This window comes from Emydura macquarii, unplaced genomic scaffold, assembly GCF_026122565.2.
Source record: "Emydura macquarii macquarii isolate MOO-44397 ecotype Brisbane River unplaced genomic scaffold, CSIRO-AGI_Emac_v2 contig_3491, whole genome shotgun sequence".
Lineage (NCBI taxonomy): Eukaryota > Metazoa > Chordata > Testudines > Chelidae > Emydura > Emydura macquarii.
The window spans coordinates 1-21,998 of NW_027133628.1; the positions used below are offsets into that span (position 1 = coordinate 1).

The 21,998-nt window shown below is 48.6% G+C and overlaps 1 protein-coding gene and 1 pseudogene across 1 annotated transcript; both read left to right on the forward strand.

Moving 5' to 3' along the window:
- Positions 1-918: 918 nt before the first annotated feature.
- LOC137144901 (zinc finger protein RFP-like) lies at positions 919-6,207 on the forward strand (annotated as a pseudogene).
- Positions 6,208-13,428: 7,221 nt separating this feature from the next.
- LOC137144903 (zinc finger protein RFP-like) lies at positions 13,429-21,692 on the forward strand. The gene is made up of 7 exons (XM_067535387.1): positions 13,429-13,845; positions 16,252-16,347; positions 16,870-17,098; positions 17,410-17,434; positions 18,146-18,261; positions 20,218-20,277; positions 21,178-21,692. Exons 1-7 carry the CDS (start codon positions 13,438-13,440, stop codon positions 21,690-21,692), a joined length of 1,449 nt encoding a protein of 482 aa, XP_067391488.1. The 5' UTR covers positions 13,429-13,437.
- Positions 21,693-21,998: the final 306 nt, after the last annotated feature.

Sequence of the window (21,998 nt, forward strand, 5' to 3'; positions counted from 1 at the left end):
ACAATGAGGACAGAGGCTTTCTAACTTCCTTAGTCATTGGTGCAGCCCCTTCCATCTTAGCAAACATCCCACATTGGCGTTGTTCCCAGCTCTTATGATTTTATCCCGATTCTTTCAATATTTGGTGCTTTTCTAAACGCTGCAGCTCTTGGAATGCTGTGCTTACATGAGAATAGCCTTTTTCACTAAAAAATATAGTATGTCCCATGCCCTCATGCTAAGTAGAAAATCTTGAGAATGTAACTAGAGTGACACGCAAAAGCTGAGAAACAAAGAAAACCACAAATGTCAATACAATAAAGAAAAACATAGGGGAGTTGTTGGATTGTTTTTTAAATCTTATAAATCTGAAGTGTGGGGAACTATTTTAAGTTTTTCCTCTTCAGCAACAAAGGCTAGAAATGTTTTTTATTTTAGAAAATGACAGCCAAGATTCTCAGCTAATCACATGCTTCTGGGAGCTGAGTGTTAAACGCTAAATATTGTGAGACTCATGATAAAATAACGAGAGTTGGTGACAGTGTGGCCCCTTTACGCAGAGGCAGAGCAGACTTAGTGTAAATGAGAAATCAGACCTTTCAGACATTGATTCCAGCTTAACCAGCTTTTTGGCCTGTGGATTTAATATTGCTCCTTAGCACACAGACCTGCCAGCTGATCATCACGGACAGACACTGATGCCCTTGTGAAGCCCCAGTGACTCTCCACACCAGAACAGGGGGTTGATTGCAGGAGCCCCAGAGCTATATTTTTCAGAAAAAGCCTCCAGAGTTCTAACATTACCAGTGGCCACGCTCTAGCTCTGCAAAAAGCAGGAGTCAGTTCTAAGAAAGGCAACTCCCAGCTGCTGCTGCAGGCGGGGCATATTTCTGAGATCAGAAAGTGAAACTTCCCCTGTTCCATTGTCCAGAGGGAGCCATGGCGGCGGACAACCCTATGAAAACTCTCCAGGATGAGGCTCCGTGTCCCATCTGTCTGGAGTGTTTCAGAGAACCCGTCACTTTGGAGTGTGGGCACAATTTCTGCCGAGCCTGCATCACCCAGCACTGCTGGGGATCGGATACAGACGTCTCCTGCCCGCAGTGAAGACACGCTGTGCAACACAGAAACCTCAGACCAAACAGGCAGCTGGCAAATGTTGTAGAAATAACCAAACAGCTGAGTTTCAAGGTAACAAAGAGCGCAGGAGGGGAGAGACTGTGTGTGGAACACCAGGAGCCTCTCAAGCTGTTCTGCAAAGAGGATCAAACCCCCATCTGTGTCGTGTGTGACAGATCCCGGGCTCACAAGTCCCACAGGGTGGGTCCCATAGAGGAGGCTGCCGAGGAGTACAAGGTAGGTTAATGTCATCACAAATTGCCTGACACACTCGATACCTGTCTCCTTCCATGATTGGGTCACTGTGTCATTCAGCTCTGCAAAGTTTTTGTTGTAAGAAAGAAGCTATAAAAAGGAAATGATATTGCAGCATGGCGAGAAAAGGCAAAAATGAAAGCTTTAACCATGTCTGTTCTGTTGTGGGAAACTTTATCTGGGAAGCTGAATCCGTTTAAAAGCCAGCTTCCCTCGGTGAGAGTGTTGCATTCAGACTGGAGAAGGCAAATTACAAGTTACTTTTTTTATTATGATTTTATATCAAAGGATTTATTATTATTTATTTTCCAGCAGCCCCAACAGACCCCAAGTGAGATCTGATTTGAATCATTTTGTTCATTTAATCTTCTGAAAACCACATTACCTGATTCAGCCCCGTGTCACTCCAGTTTCCTGTTATGTGCTGTACTGCCAATAAATTAATACAGACCAGTCAAGCTTGGAGAAGCGAGGTCTCTCTCTAGTTCACAAAAAGACTGAACCTGAATTAGGAACAATTGGGAATATGACACACTCCCAGTTTCCATTGTTAGCTTGTATTTCCTTGGTGGCCAAAATGTCATAAGTCAATTAGGAGCTTGGGTTTGGGTGGACAAACATCCCCCTACACACCCCTCTCAATGAAACCTCCCAAATCATCTCTGTTTCTACAGGAAAAAATTCAAGCCCATTTGAAGACTCGGAGGGAAGAGAGACAAAAGCTCCTGGGATTTAAAGTGACTGCAGAGAAGAAAAGCCAGGAGTATCTGGTAGGAGCCTGTTGTTATTGACCTATGGAGATTTGTGGTGAGAGGTCTGTTTGTAGGCAGATTCTTCTGTGGCCTTGATGAGTGAGGATATGTTTCTCCATGATCATAGATTTTCTGTGTTAGATTCATATGCAGTATCGAAGCTTTCATTTCAGTTAATTTCTAGCCCTTGTGGCTTTCCTTCTGTCTGTGTCATTTCTTGCACTGTTCAATTATTTGCTTCTATTTTCCCCCTGCAACTTCTGTCTGTGTAATGCTGATGACTCAGAATCTCTGTTCTCAGAGGCCATTGATAACACAGTATCCTAACCACATCAGATGCGGACACCTCCCTTTTCAGAGATATTGGGGAGAAATGAAAAAGGTGTGAGAGTCCTCGCCCAGGTACCACAGAGTAAACTCAAGTGTCAGAAATCTTAGGGTCTGCAATGAAGTTTTCTCTCCTGCACACTCAGGACTCCACAAAACGACCCCATGCTGCCTCCATCTCCCTGACCAGCCTTTTCCCTATCATTTTACAGAAATGGATAGAAAAGGAGAGGCAGAAAATTGTGTTGGAATTTCAGCAACTGCGGCAGTTATTGGAGGAAAAAGAGCGACTCATGTTGGCCCAGCTGGAAAAGTTGAACAAGGAGATTGTCAAGATACAGAATGAAAATATCATCAAACTGTGTAAAGAGATTTGTCATCTCAGTGAGCTGATAAGTGAGATGGAGGAAGTGTCAGAAGCCAGCAACTGAAATCCTGCAGGTGAGACTGAGTTAGCAATAGTCCAGATCCCAACACAGGGACAGGAGAGCTCCAAAACATGAGCACAAGAGTCCATCAGTCAGAGATCTCAGTGTAACTCAGTGTGAGCATTTCTGAAATGTGAATGACTATTGTTCTTTGCAGGGCCACAAAGGCATTGATATTAGAGATGGAGAAGCCCCATTAGCTCAGGGAATCCATGGCCCTGTAGCTAAGGCAGGACTTCTCTTCACTAGGCTTGCAAAATCCCTCCCTTGGAATTCACAGTGTGTGTCAGGTGGGGCTGAAATTTTCTCTCTCTCTCTCTCTCCTCTAGGATATCAGAAGCACCTTGAGCAGGTACGTGGCTCTCTCTCACTCACCCTCACACTTCCCAACACTGGGAAAGATCTTGGAGATGATATTAGCAACGTATCTCCCCAGGGCTCGACATCAAAATGTGTTGGGAAGTCATTTGGATACACATTTTGGTTACAAATCTCTCCAATACACTTAATCCTGAGGCCCTCACCCTTTTATCGAATTACTATTGAATGGGAAACACTAACCAAAATTATATTCTAGAGATGTCACATCCTTGGGGGCCTGGCTACCTCAGGATAGTGGGGATGGAATATAGACCTTTCACTGCTGGGCGCTGCTTACCATTCAGCCCAGGGCAGCAGTGATCAAGAGTGTTTCCCACCAGAAGACTGTTTGGAGACCTGTGTGGAACAAGCTGCAGAGGAGGGTATCAGTTTTTAGTGGGCAGATTTCTGCAACACTTACCATGGGACACTGCTGTCCATGAGAGCATGGAGCCCCAAGGAGTGAATTGTCCTTGGATACTCAATTCCCCTTTTATCTCCAGGCCAGAATTGCAGAATATGAATGGGACCTTGAGGGGAAGGTGGCACTGCCATGGCCTGTGTTGCACCTACTCTGAGGCTGGGAGAAGTAGAGAAACGCTAACTCCAGGCCCATTAGAGCAGCAACTCACTTGCAAGAACTTCTAATGAGTCACTACGTGAAATATAACCACGTGAATGTTTTTCTCTCCAGCTGCGGGAAGGGGAAGCTCCAGCAGCCAGTGGAGATTTCTCCTGAACTGGAAAAGGGACTCCGTGATTTCTCCCAGAAAACTGTTGATCTAATGGAGACTCTGAGGAAATTCAAAGGTACGGAGAAGAGATCTAGGAGGGAAAATCGGAATAAGCCTCTGACACCGTAGGAAGAGCATGGCTCTGGGCCAATCCATTCATAATTAGATTATGCTTCTATTTAGTTGTCAGGTGATAATGCCACACAGCTGGGGTCCAAGTCACTCTGGTTGATGAATTCAAACTTTTATTTGTACCAAAAGCATGCCTTGCAATTACACCTACTGTTAAAGTAAGAAATGACAGACATACAGACAGAAGTACTAGTCAGTTGCCTTCTCCTGGGCCATAGGTGGCTCCTGGTGGATTTCTCCTATGAAGCTCTGACTCCCCCTTACAAAGTCTGACATGCTATATGTATCCAAGTGATATATTTATTAGTTCTTTTCCAATCTCTTTGAGTGTTATGAATATTAAGTATCAGATATAACTCATACACTGAATATGCATGAACTTTTCAATTTGCACGGCTTTTGCTGTACAAACTATTTTCATATTATTATTCTCTTCTCTGATTGGTCTATTACCACTGATTCTGCATAGGTCACTTGGAATGAGAGAGGAAACAAAAGGTTTCAGATTAGTTTCTATTAAATCCCTGAGTGTGTCTCTGGGCCTCTCTGTCTCTTTCTCTGTTATGATGACAACACAGCTCTATGAGTTAAGAGGGGGAATGCTGTTGTAAACATGAAAGCCTGAAATCTCCTGTCTTTTATCCTTTCCCCCTCCAGACACTCTGCCATCTGCACTGAACACAAAAAGAGGGGAATCCCTAGCATCATTCACACAGGGTGAGTTTGCAGGTGGAGATTGTTTTTGAATTATGAGAACTTCAGTGAAAACATCTTCATGAGATTGTTCCTAAAGTTACCAATCAAACCAACAACGACCAGGACACACACAGCCACAAATATAACACAGTAACAGTGAGGAGATCCCCAGCTGACATCACACAAACAACCCTGACATAAACCTCAGTGCTGCCTTCACGTCCAAGCTGATGAACAGAAACACTCGGACTGAGTAGCCCCCGAACAGAGCTCTCACCCCTGAGGGCTGACACATCCCTCAACTTTACCCCGGTGCAGGGTAGGTCTCCCCATCACTCTTCTCCAAAATCTTCCCTTTCCTCTGGGCAGGGCTGGGCTCTCCCATTGGAGCTGCTCACTGCTTCCTGGATTGGGGAGATGCTCCCCTCTGATGCTGGCAGCTCCTCCCTTCTCTCGAGCTGAAGGATGTTGACCCAATGCCACCTCCTGCTCTCTGCTCTTCAGTGGCTCTCCCCCAATGTTGCACATTCCTCTTTGTTCCCTGGCCTGGAAGTGGAGGCTGCATTTGGGTGGGGGGAGCTTCCCTCTGGGGTTTAAAGCTGGCACCTGCCTCCTCTGCTCCCTCCTCACTAGAAGGTTCTATGCTGTGCTTGGATACTGGGAATGGAGCAGCCCCAGCAGGGGGAGCAGGGAGCTGAACCCTCTGCAAACAAATAGGAAGCAAAGAAAGTAGTTCCCATTACAGGAACTGCAGTGAAAGCTCTGCTTAGCCTCAGGCACCCAGGAAAGGCAACTCCCTGGGATCCAGGTGTGTCCCAGCCAGAACAGGGCAGCTGGGGAGTGTAAGAAACGGTCCCAGCCTCCCGCAGGGCTGAGCTCTGCCCCTAACGCTCTGATTCTCTCTCCCCAGCGACTGTGACTCTGGACCCAGGCACGGCTCATCCCCTGCTCATCCTGTCTGAGGATGGGAAAAGTGTGAGAGGTGCAGACACACGGCAGGTTCTGCCCAACAACCCTGAGAGATTTGAGACTGCGCTCTGTGTGCTGGGCTGTGAGGGATTCACCTCGGGGAGACACTGCTGGGAGGTGGAGGTGGAAGGTGGGCAATGCTGGGCTTTCGGAGTGGCCAGAGAGACTGTGAGGAGGAAGGAACGGATCCGCCCTAGCCCTGTGGAGGGGATCTGGGCTGTGAGGCAGTGGGGGGATCAGTTCCGGGCTCTCACATCCCCTGAGACCCCCCTGCCCCTGCGCCGGGTCCCCAGCAGGATCCGGGTGTGTCTGGACTGTGACCGGGGGCAGGTGACATTTTTCGTTGCTGGTGACCAGGCCCCGATCTTCACTTTCCCGCCGGGCTCTGTCCCTGGGGGGAGAATGCGCCCGTGGCTCTGGGTGGGGCCAGGATCCCGGCTCAGGCTGTGTGCCTGAGACACAAGGAGGGGAGAATCAGCCTCTCTAGCCTCATACACCCTAGTCTATAATACCCAGGACCTTCATCTCTATGATCCCTGGAAGCTCCTTCCCCCTCCCTGCAGCACCAGGGATGGGAGGGGGCGGGGGGAGAACCACCCTTAGAGCTGCAGGGGGAGCAGAGGGGCCCTGAGGGGCAGATGTGGGGCTGGGCAGGGGCAGAATTAACAGCCGGGCTGGGGACAGGCAGACGTGGGGGTGGCCGGACCCAGCATTAATTAATGAGGGTTTGGGGGGTTGGGAGAAGCTGGAAGCTCCGCAGCGGCAGGGAGGGTTTGTACAATCTGTGGGGTTAGATCTCACTGGGGCTCCCAGCCAGAGCTCCTGCCGCAGGGCCACAGTCACCTTCCTCTGTCGCTGCGGCTGGCACCACAGTAACTGTCACACACACGCAGGGGATGGGCAGGGAGAGTTCACAAATCACAGGATCAGCCAGATACAGTCTGTGTTGTTTTGAAACCTCATGTTTCGGAGGTTCAATTTCACGACTTTTGGTTGTAATTCATGATTTTTAACTTCTGGTGTTGGGAACATGGAGAGTCACTGAGGCCAAGGAAGGGTTGAATCAGAGCAAACAGAGGAAACAAGAGGAAAAGATAAAGTAAAACAAAATTACCAGAGAATCCTGGAGAAAGGGTGAAAAATAGCTATGAAAATAATGAGAGGAAAGTGCTCTAAAGAGGGGAACCAGTCAGAGGCAGCGAGAGGGATAAACTCAGGGAGAGAATTGAGAATGTGAGTGGGGAATGATCTGTGACAGGGATCAGAGGAGAGTGGAAGAGACACAGAGAAATTAACAGGATGGGAAATGAGGGCCAGAAAAAATGGTGAGTAAAAATGAACAGTATGAAAGAAAAGGGAGAACAAAAGGGACAGAGAGATTTATAAAAATATCCTGATGATGAGACTGTCACTCATAAATTTGCTTCTCTACTTGTTTGTGTCACCCCAGCACCAGCAGGAATTATACCAGCATTTGCCTATGATGAGAGCTCGGGTTTTACTGTGATATGTTGCTATCCAGCCTGTGCTCTGTCTCTTGTGCTGCTTATTATCATGACTTTTGGTTCTGTAGGAGAGTAAGTTATAAGCTGGACAAGTGATCAGGCGTAAACTACAGGGAATGGGGACATGGCACAGGCAGACCTTGTTTCTGTTATTTGGTGTGAATTCTAGCTAGAGTCTGTTCTCTCTCTCCTTTCCCTCCCTTCCTAGCCATTTGCACAAGGAATGAAACTAACAAATTACTATTCTCCCTCAAGGTCTTTGGTGAGAACAGAACATTGTTTTCTTTCCCTCCCTTGTATACAGTATATTTTAAGAAATATTAGCAAGTTTCAAGATAATGTGCCTGCGCTTTGCAATAATCCTGTAAACAACAAACACGGGCGGGTATAATTATATTCATTATGTAGTTATTAATATTCATTGTATAGGTGTCAATGTAACCAAATAAGGGTCTATGGGGAGTTGCTGAAAATGTATATAGCTCTGGATAAAAGGATTGTGAAGTAACCCACTCGTCGCTCACTCACGATGTTGAGGTGGAACAAGCAGACAATAAAGGGTTCAGTCTCCCCAATCCAACCCTGAGACAACCTGTTTGATTATTCCTAACACTCATGGGATTCAGTTCAACAGGGATGGGAAATGAGCTAAGAAAGGGTGAGTAAAAATGAACAGTATGAAAAAGAAAGAAAAGTTAACATGAAAGTGACAGAGAGATTTATAAATCATCAATGAAGGTGAGACTGTCACTCATCCATTTCCAATGTTACTTCCTTGACTTTGTTGCCATTTTAGTGTCATTAAAAAACACTGTTCCGAAAATCTGTGCATCTCTTTTCTGCTGTTGTGGTTATTCGAGCTGCTTGCCACCTCCTTTTCACGCTGATGGGGATTTATGGTTAATAAAGCATGAAGGACAATTCTGATATATCCTTTTTAATTTTCCAGCTGCAATTTTGGGGGGAAGAGGGCAGAATCATGGGATTTGCTTCCCTATTTGATTGTGTCCCCCCAGCACCAACATGGAATATACCGGCATGTCCCTATGATGAAAGCTTTGGGTTTTACTGTGATATATTGCTATCCAGTCTGTGCTCTGTCTCTTGTGCTGTCTATAGCCATGTCAATCAGAAATTCCTCAGCTCTGCTCTTTGGAGAACTGTCTGAACACAAGGTGCTGACTCTGCTCTTTGTTTCTAGAGGTACCAAATTTGTTCAAAGGCGGCTGAAGAGATATGAAATATGTTGTTCACATTTCTTCTGCCCATCAGCAATTGCTGTGGTGTCCAAAGGGGGTTTTCATGGGATGGCACCAGCTCCGAGAGACAGTCTAGGATGCAGGCTTCTCTCTCTTATTCTGCAGTCTGTGTGGAGACAAGGCAAGTGGTGGTTTCACCCCTCTGTTAAAGATAAGTACTTAATTCTGAGTTGCTGGGGGGCACCTACCTCTGTTTAGCAATCCACAAAAGGGAACTGGACGCCTGAGGTGTTTCTTGTGGGAATGAGTTAGGTATCTGCTGCCCTGCACATAAAATTGGAGACAGGGTGGTTGTTTGATGCTGCTACCCACTTTATAGCTTTTAGCCCAGTGGTAGTTTTCAGCAGTTACAGTCAGAGATCACAAGCTGGCAGTTGCAGGAAATCCCAGCCAGAGAAAACGAAACTGGGGGACTTGGCATAATTCAGCCAATAGCAAACTGGCAGGCTGAGGTGAGCTAAAGGTCACCCCCAAACCTAAAGGGAGGGGTCAGGACAGCATGAGGCAGGTTCTCAACTAGGTCTGGCTTTGATTGATAGATAAATTTGGCAACTGTGATTGGTTCATAAGAACGGACCAATCAGGCAAGGCTTAAAGGTGATTGGTGGACAGGCATGCTAATGAGAAGGATTGAGGGACTGACCAATCAGAGTAGGCCAAAACCTGTATATAAGACAGAGCACCGCCAAGCACAAGTCTGGGCAGAAACAGTTAAAATGAGAGCAGGTGTGGATGAGATTGTGAAATAAAGAAAATGGTTGTTAGTAGAAGAGGCCTTAAACTAGCACCAGGTTTGCCACAAAACAGCTGCAGAGCCAAGCACAAAAAAATCTAGGAGCTTTTGCTTTACATACACAATTCTAGCTGCAAGCTCAGCAGTTCTCAAATGCAGCTACCAGGGGGTTTCTGTACAGCCAAGAGGTATTGGGGGGAAAGGATCTACTTAGCTCAGGCAAGGCTTGTTGGAAGCAGCCCCCACAGGGTGAATAACCCCCTTGGCTCCCAGAAGCACCTTCCAAACTGCAGTGCCAAGCGACCTCTCTCCCACACACGTGTCTGCCTCAGGGTCCGCGCCCCTCCCTGCCAGCCACCGGCTGTCTGCCAGTGCCTGGGGATCCAACTCCCACTTCCTTCCCTCCCTGCCTTTTGGGCACCCACTCCACTTTCCTCCTTGCCAGCTGCTCGATTGCCTCCAGGGTCCCCCTCCTTGCATTCATCCACTCACATGCCCCCCCATCCCTCCCCCGCTCCGCCACCTGGCACGCCAACGCCTCTCAGCCCCAACTTCCACCCGCTTCCCTCCCTGCCTTTCCGGCACCCGCCCCCCACTTTCCTCCCTCCCTCCTTGCTAGCTGCTTGATTGCCTCCAGGGTCCTTGCATTCCCCCACTCATTCCCCCTCCCTGCAACAGTACAAGTGACCCCCAGCAACCCCCTCCCTAAGCTGCAATTCTTGCCCTCAGAGCAGCCCCTCCCTGCCTCCTGCCAGGTGGCTCAGGGCAGTTGCTGCACGTGTAGCCAGACTGGCTGCTCTGCAGGGAAGAACAAGTAACTCCCTCCAGCCGCCTGGCAGGAGCTGCAGTTCTTCATGCGCCCCGCTTCCTTCTCTCACCTGAAAGGTAAGTGAGGCAGCCTTTCTGTTCAAAGAGCTCCTGAACTTTTGCAAATATTCTGATCCACACAATTGGTGCATCAAAACCCAGAACTTATTATTCGGATATGTCTATGTGTGTGTTTATTTGATTTTTCCTAACATTAACGGCGTATCTTAGGAAAAATTGTCAATGCGGCCACCAGCAAGAGTTGGTGGCCGCACTCTGAGGCCACCAAAAAAATTGTGAGAACCACTGTGCTAGACTATGCTGTCCTCAGTGCCCTCTCTGTCACCTTTGAGATGATTTACGGACAGGGTTGTATTCTGCTGTCATTTACAGTGGTGTAAATATGGAGCAAATCTATTGAGGTTAGTCCCCTTGTTGCAGATTTAAATTGATGCAGCTGAGAGCACAGTCTGGCCTGTAAAATACAGATAGAGAACCTCTTTGCCGTACATAGATAAATACAGTGAGAATGTGGATTTACTATAACTTCTATCCATGCTATGGACACAGAATAGAGTGAGAGAGAAAATGCATTCCAGGCACATGGATGAATAAATAGAAAAATCATTTCTATGAATGAGATTGCTTTAAAAATCATGGGAATTAAAAATATGAATTATAATTCATTCTGGGCTGTTAATGTTTGCTTTCTTGTAAAGACTCCCTTCGTGGCTTTAACAAGAAAATCAACAACAACACTACAACCAACCAAACAGATCAAATATTGTGAGCCTCAAGATAAAATCACAAGAGTTGGTGGCACTGCCGGTAGGAAACCCCCCTTTCACTGAGCCAGAGCAGCCTGAGTGTAAGTGAGAATCAGGCTTTTGAAGCATTGATTCTACCTTAACCAAGGTTTAGCCTGTCGTGAATTTAGTATCACTCCTAAGACACACACAGCCCCTGCTCCTGCAGGCTCAGCATCAGGTGCACACTGCTGCGCGGCGGGTAAATGCAGGAGGAGGGCGGCGGAGCCAAGCCTGCATTTGCACGATGCCCCAGACTTCACTCCCCCCCTGCAGGTACAGACCCCTCCCCTCCCCAGGGCAGCTGGGAGGAGGTGTGAGGACCCCTCCTACCCTGCGTGGACGGGGATGGGGAGGGCGGCAAATGCAGGCTTGGTCCCTGGGTGCCGTAGACCCATGGTACGCCACTGGTGTACAGTGCAGCAGGTATCTAACTCGTTCCCACAAGAAATGCTTCAGGCGGCGGGTTCCCATTCGTGGATTGCTAAATAGAGTTAGGTACCCCTAGCAACCTATCTTCAATAGAGTGGTCAGGTTTGGGACACACCCTGTTGTTAACATCTCCCAGTGACTAGTTTCGGTGGCTCCCCACCTAGGATGCCGGCTGTTGTGGATTTTGTTTTAAAGCACCTGTCTGCCTCTGCTCATCATAGAGAGAGACTAGGCACCTTAGTCAGGCTTCGTGGGTCGCAGTGTTGTTCTTATGGTTTTCTAGGCACCTAAACATTAGGTACAGTGACGCTCGGTGTTGGAAAGCCTTCGTCCCTTCATGGATCCCACCCCATCATTTCAATTAGAAACTCCCAGAAAACAAAGTCACCGTCCATGCTGAGCGTGGGGTGTCTCCTTTCTCACCATTTAGATCCCATCGGGTAGCTCATGGCCATCCAAGGAGAAAGGGTATTTTTATCACTGCCACAGCAAACACAAGGCCGTGATCTCATTCTACAGTCGTAGTGGAGATGGGGCAAGTGCTGCTTTCACCTCAGTGTAGCTAATTGAGGTGACCCCAAATCCTTCCCAACACCCTCCAACCCACAGAATTCTTCTTCACCAGTTACACTGAGGAGAAACCAGCACTTGCCTTGTCTACACACAGATTGTACAATGAGAAAGATGCCCTGAATTCCAGTGTAGACAAACCCCCCCAGAGACCCGGTCCCAACTCAGGAAACCCCCCTTGGACATGGCAGCAATTGTTGAAAGGCAGAAGAAATGTGAACCACATATTTCATTTCTCTTTAGCCACCTCTGAATAAATGTAACACCTCTATGTGACAGGGGCGGGCTGAGCCCTGGGGGGTTACGCCAGTCTGCTGCCACCAGAGCCCTAATGAAGAGGGGAGAGGAGCCATCCGGGAGAGCTGCAGGGCCGGGGCTGGCGAGGAGCAGCTGGTCGTGTTGGGGAACTGTTTATAAACATGGTTTTGGGGCCCTCCCCTCCATCTGATCCAATGGACTCCATTTTGAAATTGTGGAATCCATCGTGAGTTGGCGGGATGGTGATGCTTGGCAGGATGCCAAGGCCTGATAGTCTGCCTAGAGACGGGGTGAAAAGGCGGGAAGCCTGGCCATGTGAGTGCCGGGTGCAAAGCACTGGGGCCATGTGCATAATGTGAGTGGGGGGTGGGGAACAGATTTTTAATGACACTAAAATGTGAACAAAGTCAAGGAAGTAACATATGAAATTATTGAGTTAGTCTCAACTTCAGGGATGTTTTATAAATTTCTGTCCCTATTTTGTTCCCTTTTTTCTTTCATACTGGTCATTTTTACTCACCATTTTTCTAGCCCTCATTTCCCATCCTGTTAATTTCTCTGTGTCCCTTCCACTCTCCTCCGGTCCCTGTCACAGATCATTCCCCCTCACGTTCTCCATTCTCTCCCTGAGTTTATCCCTTCCCCTTTCGCTGCCTCAGGCCCTTTCCTCTCTTCAGAGTGTTTTCCTCCCATTGTTTTCACAGCAATTTTACACACTTTCTCCAGAACTCTCTGGTTATTTTGTTTTACTTTATCTTTTCCTCTTGTTTCCTCTATTCGCTCTGATTCAACCCTTCCCTGGCCTCAGTGACTCTCCCTGTTGTCAACCTCAGAAGTTAAAAATCAAGAAAAAGAACTAAAAGTCATGAAATTGACCCTACAAAACACGAGGATTCAGAACAACACAGACTGTATCTGGGTGATCCTGTGATTTGTGAACTCTCCCTGCCCATCCCCTGCGTGTGTGTGACAATTCCTGTGGTGCCAGCCCTGCAGCGACAGAGGAAGGTGACTTTGGCCCTGCGGCAGGAGCTCTGGCTGGGAGCCCCAGTGAGATCTAACCCCACACTGTTTCTACCAGTCCATCTATCAGCTGGACAGATGTGTTTCCTTTTGATTTATTTCCTGACATCACCTCACACAGAGTAAGGTTTGAGTTTGGGTTGATGGAAATTAGAATCCTGGGCAACAGCCCCACCACAGCAAACAGCCTGAGTCAGTTGCAGGAAGGGAAACACCCAGTTGCTGCTGCAGGCGGGGCATATTTCCGAGATCAGAAAGTGAAACTTCCCCTGTTCCATTGTCCAGAGGGAGCCATGGCGGCGGACAACCCTGTGGAAAGTCTCCAGGATGAGGCTACATGTCTCACCTGTCTGGAGTATTTCACAGAACCTGTCACTTTGGAGTGTGGGCACAACTTCTGCCAAGCCTGCATCATCAAATGTTGGGGGGGATCAAATACAGACGTCTCCTGCCCCCAGTGCAGACAAGCTGTGCAACACAGAAACCTCAGACCAAACAGGCAGCTGGCAAATATTGTAGAAATAACCAAACGGCTGAGTTTAAAGGTAACAAAGGGCGCAGGAGTGTGTGTGGAACATCAGGAGCCTCTCAAGCTGTTCTGCAAAGAGGATCAAACCCCCATCTGTGTCGTTTGTGACAGATCCCGGGCTCACAAGTCTCACACGGTGGTTCCCATAGAGGAGGCTGCTGAGGAGTACAAGGTAGGGCATCTGTCCAGTTTAATGGGTAATAATTTTGGATTTTAATTATAGGCTAAACTCATCACAAATTGCCTGACACACTCGATACCTGTCTCCTTCCATGACTGGCGTCACTCGGTCATTCAGCTCTGCAAAGCGTTCATTGTAAGAAAGAAGCTATACAAAGTAAATGATATTGCAGCATGGCAAGAAAAGCCAAAAATGAAAGCTTTAACAATGTCCGTTCTGTTGTGGGAAACTTTATCTAGGAATCTGAATCCGTTTAAAAGCCAGCTTCCCCTGGTGAAATAAGAGAATATTCTACAGAACTGGAACTGAAAGGATCAGTGAGGTTTAAATCTCAAGAGCTGCAGGCTGATCTATGTGAGAGTGTTGCATTCAGACTGGAGAAGGCAAATTGCAAGTTACTGTTTTTATTATGATTTGTATCAAAGGATTTATTATTATTTCCTTTCCAGCAGCCCCAACAGACCCCAAGTGAGATCTGACCTCGACTGTGCTGAGCCCTGCACAGAACACAGTGGGGTCAATGCCTGCCCTGAGCAGTTTACAGTCTAAAGAGAGAAGACAGATGTAGGGCGGGAGGGGAAACAGAGGCACAGAGCAGGGGAGTGACTTGCCCAAGGTCACCCAGCAGCTCAGTAGCAGAGCTGGGAATAGAGCCCAAGTATTCCCAGGCCAAGGCCAGGTCTCTAACCACTGGGAAATGCTGCTACCTCATCATCACCAAACCGTGATGAAGTGTAGCCATCAGGAGGGAAAGACGCCTTGATAAAGATCCCATGCCCAGCAGGAAGATGAGGTTTCCCACTGGGATTCTGAACTCCTCTGTTGCTCCATGAGGGGTTAATGACTGATGCTAGCCTGCACTAGAAGAGATCACTGAGCTAAATGCTGTGTGGACCCCAAGCACCCTGAGTCCATTCACAAATGGATTCCAGACAGCACAGGTCCATGCCAAATACCACTGGGATTAGACTGGATCGTCATGGTGGACGTCACGGTCCCGTTTGAGAACCGCAGCCCGGCCTTCCACGCCGCCCGAGCCCGCAAGGAGGAGAAGTACGCCCCCCTGGCCGACACCCTGAGGGAGCAGGGCTACGACGTACAGGTCCACGCCCTGGTCGTCGGAGCCCTGGGCGCCTGGGACCCCCGCAACGAGCCCGTGCTCTGGGCCTGCGGTGTGGGTCGGCGCTACGCCAAGCTCATGCGGCGCCTCATGGTCTCGGACTCCATCCGGTGGTCCAGGGACATCTACGTAGAGCATATCACCGGCCACCGGCAGTACCAGGAGGAGAGGGACGGAGCACCACCGCAGGACCCTCCTTCCGGACCGGCGGACCCAACCGACGACCACCACGACAGACGCGGCGAGGAACGCACCGGCGGACGCGGCGGAGGACGCAGACGCGGCGGGGGACACACCACGGACGCGGCGGGGGACACACCAACGGACGCGGCGGCTGCTGATGCATCGGACTTAATGGGGGACACCCCACTTTGTATGGACTTATTTACTCCATTTTGTTAAAACCCCCAAAAAGTAACCCATAAGCATACTCAGTGACGCTCCCCCATTCCCATATACTCCCTTGTACCCTTTAACGCCCACACCATCACCCCCCCATCCAGGACCCCGCAGATTATCCATCGTTATTCTCCCCGGACTTCCAGCCACTCCCCTCACCTCCCGATAACCTGCACATAGTCCCTGGATGTTATATAACTTCGCCCCTTTAAAAATCTATGGGTTACCTGTTTGTTATTTTTTCTGAAATATTTCCTCAATAAAAACTAACCAAGGGATGGAGCCAACTTGTGTCCATCTGATTTATTTTCTGTGTGGCATTTCTCCTGAAAGCATTCAGCACAGCACTAGGGCAAACCCCAACCATTCTTAACACACATCAGCACATCTAATGGGGTTCGCCCTAGTGCTTAGACAAGCTCTGTCCAACTAGAACAATCCACAGGGCTTCAGGGCTGAAATTCAATTGGGAGTTGGGCTCCTCGGAAAAGCTCAGCCCATATTTTGAGCCCTGCTGGTTTCTGGAATTTGAATCATTTTGTTGGTTTAATCTTCTGAAAACCACATTAACTGATTCAGCCCCATGTCACTCCAGTTTCCTGTTATGTGCTGTACTGCCAATACATTAATAAAGGCTAGTCAAACTTGGAGAAGTGAGGTTTCTCTCTAGTTCACAAAAAGACTGAACCTGAATTGGGAACAACTGGGAATATGACACACACTCAGTCTCCATTGTTAGTTTGCATTTCCTTGGTGGCCATGATGTCATAAGTCAATTAGGACCAAAAGTCACCTTCAGTTTGAATGGACAAACAACCCCCAACACATCCCTCTCAGCCCTCAAAATGAAACATCCCAAGTAATCTCTGTGTCTACAGGAAAACATTCAAGCCCACTTGAAGACTTGGAGGGAACAGAGAGAGAAGCTCCGGGGATTTAAAGTGACTGCAGAGGTGAAAAGCCAGGAGTATCTGGTAGGAGCCTGTTGTTATTGACCTATGGAGATTTGTGGTGAGAGGTCTGTTTGTAGGCAGATTCTTCTGTGGCCTTGATGAGTGAGGATATGTTTCTCCATGATCACAGATTTTCTGGTTAGATTCATAGGCAGCATCAAAGATTTCATTCCAGTTAATTTCTAGCCCTTGTGGCTTTCCCTCTGTCTGTGTCATTTCTTGCACTGTTCAATTATTTGCTTCTATTTTCCCCCTGCAACTTCTGTCTGTGTAATGCTGATGACCCAGAATCTCCGTTCTCAGGGGCCATTGATAACACAGTGTCCTAACCACATCAGATGTGGACGCCTCCCTTTTCAGAGGTATTGGGGAGAAATTAAAAAGGTGTGAGAGAGTCCTCGCCCAGGTACCACAGATGAAACTCAAGTGTCAGAAATCTTAGGGTCTGCAATGAAGTTTTCCCTCCTGCACACTCAGGACTCCACAAAATGACCCCAGGCTGACTCCATCTCCCTGACCAGCCTTTTCCCTATCATTTTACAGAAACAGATAGAAAAGGAGAGCCAGAAAATTGTGTCTGAATTTCAGCAACTGAGGCAGTTCCTGGAGGAAAAAGAGCGACTGCTGCTGGCACAGCTGGAAAAGCTGGACAAGGAGATTGTGAAGATACAGAATGAAAATATCACCAAACTCTGTGAGGAGATTTCTCATCTCAGTGAGCTGATCAGTGAGATGGAGGGGAAGTGTCACAAGCCAGCAACTGAATTCCTGCAGGAGAGACTGAGTTAGCAATACTCCAGATGCCAACACAGGGACAGGACAGCTCCTAAAACATGAGCACAGGAGTCCAGCAGTCAGAGACCTCAGTGTAACTCAGTGTGAGCGTTTCTGAAATGTGAATGACTATTGCTCTTTGCAGGGCCACAAAGGCATTGATATTAGAGATGGAAAAGCCCCATTAGCTCAGGGAATCCATGGCCCTGGAGCCAAGGCAGGGCCTCTCTTCGCTAGGCTTGCAAAATCCCTTACTTGGAATTCAAAGTGTGTGTCAGGTGCAGCTGAAATTATCTGTCTCTCTCCTCTAGGACATCAGAAGCACCTTGAGCAGGTACGTAGCTCTCTCTCACTCCCCCTCACACTTCCCAACGCTGGGAAAGATCTTGGAGATGATATTAGCAACGTATCTCCCCAGGGCTCGACATCAAAATGTGTTGGGAAGTCATTTGGATACACATTTTGGTTATAAATCTCTCCAATATACTTAATTCTGAGGTCCTCACCCTTTTATTGAATTACCTATTGAACGGGAAACACTAACCACAATTATATTCTAGAGATGTCACATCCTTGGGGGCCTGGCTATCTCAGGATAGTGGGGATGGAATATGGGCCTTTCACTGCTGGGGCGCTGCTTACCATTCAGCCCAGGGCAGCAGTGATCAAGAGTCTTTCCCACCAGAAGACTGTTTGGAGACCTGGGTGGAACAAGCTGCAGAGGAGGGACTTGGTGTATTAGATTTTAGTGGGCAGATTTCTGCAGCACTTAACATGGGAACCTGCTGTCCATCAGGGCATGGAGGCCAAGGAGTGAATTGGACATAGAGACTCAATTCCCTTTTCATCTCCAGGCCAGAGCTGAAGAATATGAATGGGACCTTGAGGGGAAGGTGGCACTGCCATGGCCTGTGTTGCACCTGCTCTGAGGCTGGGAGAAGTACAGAAATGCTAACTCCAGGCCCATTCAAGCAACAACTCACTAGCAAGAACTTCTAATGAGTCACTAAGTGAAATATAACCACGTGAATGTTTTTCTCTCCAGGTGTGGGAAGGGGAAGCTCCAGCAGCCAGTGGAGATTTCTCCTGAACTGGAAAAGGGACTCCGTGATTTTTCCCAGAAAACTGTTGCTCTAATGGAGACTCTGAGGAAGTTCAAAGGTACAGAGAAGAGATCTAGGAGGGGAAATCGGGATAAGCCTCTGACACCGTAGGAAGAGCATGGCTCTGGGCCAATCCGTTCATAATTAGATTATGCTTCTATTTAATTGTCAGGTGAGAGTGCCACACAGCTGGGGTCCAAGTCACTCTGGTTGATTAATTCAAACTTTTATTTGTGCCAAAAGCATGCCTTGAAATTACACCTACTGTTAAAGTAAGAAATGACAGACATATAGAAAGAAGACTAGTCAGTTGCCTTCTTCTGGGGCATAGGTGGGTCACGGTGGATTTCTTCTTTGAAGCTCTAACTCCCCCTTACAATGTCTGACATATTATACGTATCCAAGTGATATATTTATTAGTTCTTTTCCAATCTGCGTGTTTTGCATATTAAGTACCAGATATAACTCACACACTGCACAGGCATGAACTTTTCAATTCGCAGAGCTTTTGCTGTACAAACTATTTTCATGTTGTTATTCTCTTCTATGATTGGTCTATTACCACTGATTCTGCATAGGTCACTTTGACACTTGTCTCTGTAGAGGGGTTTTTAAACTTTTCTAACTCACCTAGGCAGTACTTTTTGGGTGTCTGTGTCTTTAAGCACATTGTGTGATCAAAATGTCTCTTTGTCCCACATACAGACTTATGAACATGTCACTTAATAACAAGGTCACTTAAGGCAACATTTCCCTTACATCAAGCAAACTGCTAACCAGGCCGAAGCCGAATCAGTCAGTATAAACGCACAATCTTGTTCTGTGCAAACATATGCATAAGAAATGACCATTGACCCCTTCTTCCAATTCTCAATACTGAATATAATAACTAGCAGAAAGCAGACAAATGGAGCAGACGTAGCAGGGGCCCAGGCGTCAGGACATCTCACGTTAATTCAGGACTTACCAACACTACCAACATTCAGGCCCAAATGCAGCAAAACGGCCTCATTTTGGCCACCTGAGCTGAGTTTCTCTCTCCCCACTAGAGACGGTCCCAGAGCTGTGCAGCATCCACAGCTGCAGGTGGAGTCAGTGCGAGCTGCAGGTGCCCAACCCCCCTGAGAACCAGGCCCCGGGGGGTAAAGGCCGACATTCAAAATCTAGACCCTAAATTAAAGGGCACTTGTTAAAGCTGGAGCCCATCCATCACTGTGCTCTGGTCCCGTACGGCAGCTAGTCTGGGCCAAATGAGCTGTGGGGAAGGAGAAAGCCCCTCCCACAGCGTGAGGAATCCCTCCAGCACAGCAGCCTTTGATGCCTCCTCCACAACAGGTGCAGGCACTAGGAGTGTTCCTGAAAGATCTGGGAATGGAGGGGTTTGGCAAGGGCAGGGTGGAGGAGGGAGGGGGTGGACGAGGGATGGAGGGATGTGGGCAGTGTAAAGCTGGGCCTCTGACACTCTGCACACTGGCCAAGAAACACGGGGGCCATCATAGAAGGGACGCAACTCTGGCTGGCTTCGTTGTGGTGCTTTCTGTAGAGACGCTGAGCAAAGAGCACCAAACCTTACAATTAGAGCCAGGATTTTGCAAATTCCTAACATCTCGTTAGTGTCAAAGGGACCAAAGGGGCTAAAGTTACTTTTTTGCCAACGTCTTTGCATGATCTAGTCGAGGTTACGACAGAAGACAGTAAGTGAATGAGACAAACCAACTAGAGTCTGAAGGGCGGGAGGGCATGATGAGGGAAAAGTAAATCTCACTTACAGATTGTCTTTCCTGGGATGGTTGGGAGGCTTCATGGCTGTTGATTCTATTGAAGGGAGATGCCTGAATGAGAGAGGAAACAGAAGGTTTCAGATTAGTTTCTATTAAATCCCTAAGAGTGTCTCTAGGCCTCTCTGTCTCTCTGTCTGTCATGATGAAAACACAGCTCTATGAGTTGAGAGGGGGAATGCTGTTGTAAACATTAAAGCCTGAAATCGCCTCCCTTTTATCCTTTCCCCCTCCAGACACTCTGCCGTCTGCGCTGAACACAAAAAGAGGGGAATCCCTAGCATCATTCACACAGGGTGAGTTTGCAGGTGGAGATTGTTTTTGAATTATGAGAAAATTCCAGTGAAAACATCTTCATGAGATTGTTCCCAATGTTACCAACCAAACCAGCAGCGACCAGGACACACACAGCCACAAATATAACACAATAACAATGAGGAGATCCCCAGCTGACATCACACAAACAATTCTGACATAAACCTCAGTGCTGCCTTCACGTCCAAGCTGATGAACAGAAACACTCGGACTGAGTAGCCCCCGAACAGAGCTCTCACCCCTGAGGGCTGACACATCCCTCAACTTTACCCCGGTGCAGGGTAGGTCTCCCCATTGCTCTTCTCCAAAATCTTCCCTTTCCTCTGGGCAGGGCTGGGCTCTCCAATTAGAGCTGCTCACTGCTTCCTGGATTGGGGAGATGCTCCCCTCTGATGCTGGCAGCTCCTCCCTTCTCTCGAGCTGAAGGATGGGGCTACGCCACCCAATGCCACCTCCTACTCTCTGCTCTTCAGTGGCTCTTCCCCAATGTTGCACATTCCTCTTTGTTCCCTGGCCTGGAAGTGGAGGCTGCATTTGGGTGGGGGGAGCTTCCCTCTGGGGTTTAAAGCTGGCACCTGCCTCCTCTGCTCCCTGCTCACTAGAAACTTCTATGCTGTGCTCGGATACTGGGAATGGAGCAGCCTCAGCAGGGGGAGCAGGGACCTGAACCCTCTGCAAACAAATAGGAAGCAAAGAAAGTGGTTCCCATTACAGGAACTGCAGTGATAGCTCTGCTCAGCCTCAGGTGCGCAGGACAGGGGCAGCTCCCCGGGATCCAGGAGTGTCCCAGCCAGAGTAGGGCAGCTGGGGAGTGTGAGAAATGGTCCCAGCCTCCCCCAGGACTGAGCTCTGCCCCTAACGCTCTGATTCTCTCTCCCCAGCAAATGTGACTCTGGATCCAGACACAGCTCATGCTGAACTCATCCTGTCTGCAGATGGGAAAAGTGTGAGAAGGGCAGACACACGGCAGGATCTGCCCAACAACCCTGAGAGATTTGACTCTGCGTATTGTGTGCTGGGCTGTGAGGGATTCACCTCGGGGAGACATTGCTGGGAGGTGGAGGTGGGTGGTGGGCTATACTGGGCTGTGGGGGTGGCCAGAGAGTCAGTGAGGAGGAAGGGAGGGATCAGCCATTACTCTGTGGAAGGGATCTGGGCTGTGAAGTGGGTGTGGGATAAGATCCATGCTCTCACATCCCCTGTGACCCGCCTGCCCCTGCACCGGGTCCCCAGCAGGATCCGGGTGTGTCTGGACTGTGACCGGGGGCAGGTGACATTTTTCGATGCTGGTGACCAGGCCCCGATCTTCACTTTCCCACCGGCCTTTCTCCCTGGGGGCAGAATCCGCCCCTGGCTCTGGGTGAGGCCAGGATCCCAGCTCAGCCTGTGTCCCTGACATGGAGGGGAGAAATCAGCCTCTCTAGCCTCACACACCTTAGTCTCTGACTGTGAAGGACTCCCATCTACCCAATCCCACGCTCTTCATCTCTATGATTCCTGGAAGCTCCTTCCCCCTCCCTGCAACACCAGGGATGGGAGGGGGCGGAGAATGAAGAACCCCTGTAGATGTGGGGGGAGCAGAGGGATCCTGAGGGGCAGACGTGGGGCTGGGCAGAGGCAGAATTAATAGCCTGGCTGGGGACAGGCAGATGTGGGGGTGGCTGGACCCAGCGTTAATTAATGAGGGTTTGGGGGGTTGGGA